At 45.6% G+C, this 7,348-nt stretch overlaps 1 protein-coding gene across 1 annotated transcript in view; it reads left to right on the top strand.

The window, feature by feature from the left end:
• The window catches only part of LOC102212706 (dematin-like), a 29,515-nt gene extending 22,173 nt beyond the window's left edge, over positions 1-7,342 (top strand). Inside the window, exons 2-13 of the mRNA XM_013907947.1 lie at positions 192-275; positions 1,343-1,529; positions 2,137-2,181; positions 2,373-2,525; positions 2,957-3,072; positions 4,164-4,269; positions 4,929-5,008; positions 5,087-5,129; positions 5,347-5,354; positions 5,445-5,501; positions 5,804-5,884; positions 7,136-7,342. Coding sequence (XP_013763401.1) covers positions 192-275; positions 1,343-1,529; positions 2,137-2,181; positions 2,373-2,525; positions 2,957-3,072; positions 4,164-4,269; positions 4,929-5,008; positions 5,087-5,129; positions 5,347-5,354; positions 5,445-5,501; positions 5,804-5,884; positions 7,136-7,249 — 1,074 coding nt within the window. The 3' untranslated portion in view covers positions 7,250-7,342. The remainder of the gene's footprint in view (positions 1-191; positions 276-1,342; positions 1,530-2,136; positions 2,182-2,372; positions 2,526-2,956; positions 3,073-4,163; positions 4,270-4,928; positions 5,009-5,086; positions 5,130-5,346; positions 5,355-5,444; positions 5,502-5,803; positions 5,885-7,135) is intronic.
• The last annotated feature ends 6 nt before the right edge of the window (positions 7,343-7,348 follow it).

Here is a 7,348-nt window from a genome sequence, read left to right as displayed (position 1 = left end):
CAGTGTCCTCCATGTTTACTTCCGCCCTCCACTCAAAAATCGCGCTGCCTCCGCACGTCATCAGAACCACGTGACCGCAACCCAACTATTTACATTTGGTGCAATCGTTTTAAAAAAAGAAACGACTTCAGTGTCAGAAGCAGAGTTTGTGTTTGTGGAGCTTCGTCTTCATTCTCTGAATCTATTTTTAGCTTCGAGCGTTTCATCTATTTTTGCTTTTTTCTCCCCAGAGGTCCTTGTCTCCTCGCTCCATCTCTCCTCCTCCCTCCCCAGAGGTAAGACCCCCCCCCCATTCTTTCTTTACATATCATCATATAGTTTATATTAGTTTCTTCCTGTTTACACTCAGAGACCTTTGCAACAAAACAAGCACTAGTGATGAGGTCAAAGGTCAGATCAGAGCCCTACAATGAAAGTGAGATATGGAAATGCAGACAATATAGGGTCTCATGACAGAAGCAGATCTCAGATGCTTTGTGGGCGTGTGACTGTGATGGGTTGTTATTAGCACAACATCGTCCTGTTGTTGTCTCAGACCAGCTTCTGTGAAAGTGATCCTGACGCTGAAGCATCTCAACATTAATGTTGGCATGTTTAACGAGGTTGTAGTCAGGAACATAGTGGAACCTCAGAAATGATGATGTCAGCGAGGAGGTCGTATACATCCCAGTGGTCACTGAGAAGGTTTGATGCTTCTTTTACAGGTTTCAGCTTCTAAACAACCTTTCGAACATTTTAGGGATGATGTGTGTGAAGTTCTTTGTTTGAGGCTTACGAGGCTGCAGTAATCGGTTCGGACGGCATCCTTCCAGGCATACTCAGATTACTTATAGTCATATTTTGGGTAGCTCTTCTTCACACTGACTCTGTTGGTCATTTAGAGCATTGACGAGGCGCGTCCTAAGAGTCACTGCGTTTCTTTTAAGGCTGTAAAGTGTTGGTTCAAGGAATCCTCGAGGAGGTTGAAGTCATGTGAAGTAGTTTCTCATAAGTTATCTTTAAATGAGGCTCTAGTTCTCAATCAGGAGATCCTAAAGGTCTCTTAGGCGCTTGTACTAACACTAAAAGAGGTTCTTTGGTTAATGAGGGACGACCGTGTCTTCAAGGTTTACTCTGTAAAGGTTCAAGAGGCCTCTAATTCTGATTGAGGACCATTAAGTAGTGGTAGTAATGGAGGAGGTCTTGCTTTGATGGTCGTGTCGATGCAGTTGGCATCATGTCTTAGAAAGTCCTCATGGGGATGCCCTGCATGTTCATTAGAAGGTTCTGAGGAGGATCACCGGCTCTGCCTTCACATTTCCCCACCGACACGCTTTTAAAATACCGTCTTCTGTGTTTCCAGAATCTGTCCAAGGAGACAAGGGAGTGGCTCGAGAGCCGATCACCTGGAGGGTCCTCGCCTGGTTCCACCATCCCGAGCACCAGAACCCACAGCGCACACACCCCGTCAACGCCAAACACACCAACCACACCCAACGCACACTCATCTGGTACTGTGAAGAGCACCGTGCAGCATTTCCACAGGCCAGGTAAACACGAGCTTCCACAAGCCGGACTCACCCCACTGACTGTGGGGAACAGTACTGAAGGGTGCAGATGTAGCTCCATCAGCTAGGTTTTCACCCAGTTAGCAACAGCATCTCCATCAGGTGACTTATTTCTTCAAACACGTGTGTTTACCCTGTGGGAGGGGCTACAACGAGAAATTCAGAGATTCCCAGATGAGCTTCAGTGATTCGTCAGCACAGCATCCACGTCTGAGACGGGCTAGCTGCTAATGTCAGGACCAGAAAAGACAACTATTGGGATTATTAGTTGATTTGTGAGCACACAGACCGCTTGCAGATGCTGATGACGTTAGGTCCACATCTGGAGTTCTCTATGTCCCACTGTGCTGACTCAGAGAGTCCAGTTTGCACCGTACATGCACCACCAGTCAGGTGTGCTGTGATACTTGGACCACACGTCATTAACCAACGAAAAGATCTGCACCTGAAACTCAGTCAGACCCAAGAAGTGCAACAAGTCCCAGATGTGCCGTCCTCTGGAGCTCATGTTCACGCTGTGAACCAGTAATTATTGTTTAGCAAGCAAAGAAGAGCACAGGTGTCACACATGTGATTTTATTGTTTTCAGAAAATGGTACCAACATCTACAAGAAGCCTCCCATCTACAAACAGGGTGAGTCACTGAGGTTCAAATCGATTTCAGAATAAAAGCTGCAATAAATGTATCGCTGAACATAATGAAAACAGAGTGAATGTGGGTCAGCCGCTGTCCTGTGAACAGCACGCCGCCTTTCACTGTGTTTAATCTGCTTTAACATGTGTGTGCTCGTGTGTGTGTGTGTGTGTGCGTGTGTGTGTGCACAGATGTGTCGTCCTCTTCGGTCCCTCAGGGGAAACACATCGAGGATTTGATCATCGAGTCTTCAAAGTTTCCTGCAGCTCAGCCTCCAGACCCGAACCAGCCCTCCAAGATCGAGACCGACTACTGGCCCTGCCCCCCCTCGCTGGCCGTGATTGGTACGACCCAAACACACACACACACACAAACACACACACACACACTCGTGCTTTCATATCTTAGTGAGGACATCTAAGTGACACGATGCTAGCCGCTCACTCTGGCCTAACTGTAACTCTGACACTTACACTTTGAGCCTCAAACATGCTTCAGACTCGTCAGCATTTAGTCCCCACAACTATAGTTGCATGGCAATTTCTGGTCCTCACAATGATGTTTAAACAAATGCATACATACACACACTCTGATCAATGAGACGCACCTTGTGCTACATTTACAGTTCATTACGAAAGTGGGATTTTCCAGGTTTTCATCTAAAATCACGTCTGGCTTTAAATCCTGATTATTCCTGCTTCTTGTCACGTATTCGTCTCACCGTTCCCTTGTCTCCTCTCTTCTTCTCTCCTTTCCATAACTCTTCTCCTCTCAGCAGAAAAGGAATGGAAGAGGAAGGAGCAGAAAGTCGAGGAGGAGGAGGAGGAGGATGGAGAGCTGGATGATGAGCTGTGGGGACTCAGAAAGCTTCAGAAGCAAGAGCTGAACAAGGTGGGAGACCCGGAGCCAGCTGCAGGTGCAGATGAGCTGCAGCAGTTTGAAGTTGGTCAGGAATCACCAAAAATCACCTTCACTGTCAGAAAAGCAGGAAATATTCACATGCAAGAAGCTGCTTTTAAAAACTCTCACAGTACGATGAATAAAGCATGAGATCTGCTGCTGCGTCAGCTGCTGCTTGGTTGGTGGGAGACTGAAAACACTGACTTCATCATGGAGATGTGAATGTGTGCAGACATAATCTGTGCACGGGTTAAACAGCTTTAAATGTGCTTTCACTGTCGTGTGTATCCTTTAGAGGCACGGCTCATTTCAAAATAAAAGCCACGTTTTTCCTGAAGAGCACTTCAGCTCCGTCAGAAACGTCTGTTTGCAGAACCGGCTGTGTCACTCTGCACGTCCCACAGACTGTATACAAAAGATGAACACGAGCTGTTATTCTGGGCACTTTGCATTTTGCTGTCTAACGTTGGCTCCTCTTTCGCCTTTTTAAAAACGAGATGTGACCATGAGAAGCTGGAGGGCGGAGTCAAACACAGAGACCCGCTAATCAGTCAAATCCTCGAATTTCTCCCAACAGCTGAGCTCAGTCTGCTGTGACCTCACAGCAGCCATGTTATTGGTCACATGATGTCATTAAAACACAGAGGTCCCGTTCAGGTGAAGCTTAGCAGACAGCTAGCAGCTACAGTCACCTGTGTCACCATTCACCTGTCAGTCAAACAGGCCACGCCCCTCAAACTTTAAGCCTTAATAGGATTTAAACAGGTGAGTAATAAACAGCTGTTATGAAGGAGGAAATCCCCCACAGAGACAGAACAGTCTGTGTATCAGGCTGTGAGCATGTTTAACATGGGAGTCTCTGGGACACTGCGGCCCCTGCTGGACACCAGAGGAGCTGCAGCGTGATTCTTCAGACCTGGAGGTAGCTGCCATCATGTGTGTGTGGATGACTGAATGTAGTGTAAAGTGCTTTAGCGTCCATAGGGATTAAGTAAAGCGCTATACAAACGCAGGCCATTTACTTAATATATTATTATGCTTTTTACAACTACAAGTCGTCTTCTGTTTCTGTCTCGTGTCAGATTCAGTCCAATCTGGGCAAAATCATCCTGAAGGAGGAGCTGGAGAAGTCTGCAGCACCTCTGAGGAGGAAAACCCGCTCTTTACCAGAGCACAGCCACAATGCCGGTACACACACACACACACACACACACACACACACACACACACACACACACACACACACACACACACACACACTTGACATTTTTTGCGTTAGGTACAGATTTCAGAAAGAAAATACAAAAAATACAAAGAAATATAAAGTAAGTAAGATAATACACAGTATGTGATTATGGGTTTGGTTGTGGAAAATATGCAAGACACAAACTTTATAGCTTAACATAACTATTCTACCACTACTTTGTGGAGACCAATAGTCACTCATGGTGACAAAGACGTCACAAAACCACAAAAATATCATTTAATACGAAGAAAATTTGCAAAGTTGAAGGAGTCTAAGCGCTGTTAGTAAAAGTATCTGAACCTGAAATTCTTCTGATTTTATGAGCGTCACTTTTCAGAAAGTAAAGTGAACGAGGAAGTAAAATTTCTAAACAGCAAAACATTTTTAACGTTCATCAGTTGTTGTAACTTTTGGTGCAAATTGAAAAACTGCAGTTTTAGTGTTTCAGGTTCAGATTTCAGTGAAGGCATCATGATGCATCGTGGAAACAGGAAGTGATGTCACCTGGTCACAGGTGACTGTCGTGACCTTTCAGAACAAAACATCTCCAGGTGGAAGGACTGATGCACATGTTGTGTAGTGTTTCCTTTCCCCCTCACAGCCCCGCCCCTCTGCTCTGCAGGGTCCAACGCCTCCAGGTTCGTGTATTTCCCAGCGCCCTCTAAGAGCGGCCTGTCCAGGGTGAGTATCCGCACACTCGCTGTGAGGTTTGACAACGAAGTCGAGTGAAGACAACAACCTGTTTGTGTTTGTTTGCAGTTGCGCTCGGCCGAGTTCAGCTCCTCGGAGAAACCTGCTGCAGGTACAAACGTCCGTCATTAAAGCTCAGGTTCAGGATTTTACAGGTGTAGTTGTACACCTGTAAAACTACACCTGTGAAGTATTTTAGCATTTTGTGCTGAAAATTGAACTTGTACATCAGCACAAAACGTCCATTCTCAGACTCGACTTTTTTCCTGCATCAGTGAACTCGTAACAGAAAATAATGAAACTGTTTGTGTCTCTTTGTGTCTCTGCAGGGCTTCAGGTACACTTTCCATTATTTTAACCTTGTTTGCAGAAACTCCTGATGAATAATTGGTGCCGGTGTTCATCATACTGTTTGTTTTTGTGTCAGAACGGGGACTCGAGGATGGACAGAGGGAACTCTCTCCCCAGCATGCTGGAGCACAAGGTACAGAAAGTAGAGCTGCCGAAGCTCTGCCAAGCTACTCTTGGATCTTTATGATGTCATAGAGGGTATCTCTGAGCGTCAGTGTGAGATAAAGAAGGATTATTATGAACTGTCACTCGTGCAAAGCTGCCCTTATGGAATAAGAATATGGAATGAGCAGGGCGGATGTATTAAACATGTCCTGTTTCCACATAACTCGGGCACAGCAAGCAGATAAATGTGTGAGGCTGTTTCGTCCCCTCAGCGGGACACAAGGACAATGTGGTTCTCACGTCACGTCTCCTCTGCGTGTCTGCGTGCAGGTTTATCCCTACGAGGTGCTGGTGGTGACTCACAGAGGACGCAGCAAACTGCCCCCCGGTGTGGATCGGACACAGCTGGAGGTAAAAAAATGACAAACAAGACCAAGTCTCTGTCGGTACGACTCGAGCTGCTGAACCTGTTCTGATATCAAACCACATCGTTATCGATATCCGGTCTTTTAGTCTGCTGTCATCAGCTGTTTCCAGGTCCAAACTCCGCTTCAGGTCTCAAAGTCACACAAACACTGCAGCATCACTGAGAGTTAAAAACTGTCTAAATTCTTTCATCTTTAATAAAATGATCAGCGTTGCTGCTTTACCAGGTGTAACAAAGTTTAACATCCAGGCATCCATGAAAACAGAATTTATTACATTTAACAGAGTTAGACGTTAGCAGGAAGTTAGCTCGCTAGCTTCCACCTAAACATGATGTAGCATGTTCTGACTGAGAGATTTCTGAAAAATTCAAACGTACAGCTCTGCTATCACTTCCAACATAAATGAAGACAGAAAACTAAACAGCAGTGACGTTTGTAGTTGGACTAGCTGGTATATAATGTTGTGCTACGTGATCGCTAGCTACACAGCTATGTTAGCATAACATTAGCACAGTGAAGCTGGAGGATGAACGCTAACTTTGTTCCACTCGATAAAAGTTAACGTGAAGGTTCCTGATGGTTAGAGACAAATACAGTCCCATGGCAGGATGCTGTAAACGGACCAAACTTCAGTCAGGAGAACAACTGAGATAATCCATATACAATACGAGGTTAGTCATTAATGTACTGCTGCAGGGGCTGTAGCTACAGCAGAAGGGTTTAAACATTGAGCTTTAAAATGATTAGCGGCAATAAAAACTGAGAGAAGCCGACAGTGATCACTGACTGTTTCAGATTAAATAGAACAAGATACAAAACATGTTAAAAACACAACAGCCTTCATAAACTCAGAGTAGCTCGGACCAAAGCAGGGTTCATACGTCATCACTTAAAGACCGGACAGAGTCATCCAGGGTCCAGGGCGGGCCGTCACATCTCAGAAAATTCTGTTTTATATAATTAAACAATTATTGAAATTGACTGAGCGAGAATGTTTCTTCCTCTTATCTTTAAATATTCTCAGATGATCGACCGCTGGCTGTTTAGGACCACAACGCTAGAATCATATTTAATATTTGGCAGCTTCGTTAATAAACTCTTTGATGCTCGACGACCTTGGAAAAATGCGTCGGGTTGTTTTAGATGCAGCGTGGGGTCGGTGCAGGGTGAAAAATGACAAGTGCCTTCTTTGTTCCCGCTCTCTCTCTGATTGTGGCTGTCTCTCGCCTTGCAGAGGCACCTCTCTCAGGAGGAGTTCTTCAGCGTTTTCGGGATGTCCATCGAGCAGTTCGATCGCCTCTCCCTCTGGAAGAGGAACGACCTGAAAAAAAAGGTCTGTCTCTTCTGAAGCTGCTCGCCTCACAGTCCCTCGCTTCCAGCTGGCGGGACACGGAACCAAACGGACTCCGAGCGCTATCATCAGCCGACACCCTCACTTCAGTTTGTA

This window comes from Pundamilia nyererei, unplaced genomic scaffold (genome assembly GCF_000239375.1).
Source record: "Pundamilia nyererei isolate P.nyererei 1_Seehausen unplaced genomic scaffold, PunNye1.0 scaffold00635, whole genome shotgun sequence".
Classification (NCBI taxonomy): domain Eukaryota; kingdom Metazoa; phylum Chordata; class Actinopteri; order Cichliformes; family Cichlidae; genus Pundamilia; species Pundamilia nyererei.
The sequence above is the reverse complement of the archived record's forward strand: the minus strand, read 5'-3'. Positions and strand labels throughout refer to the sequence as shown.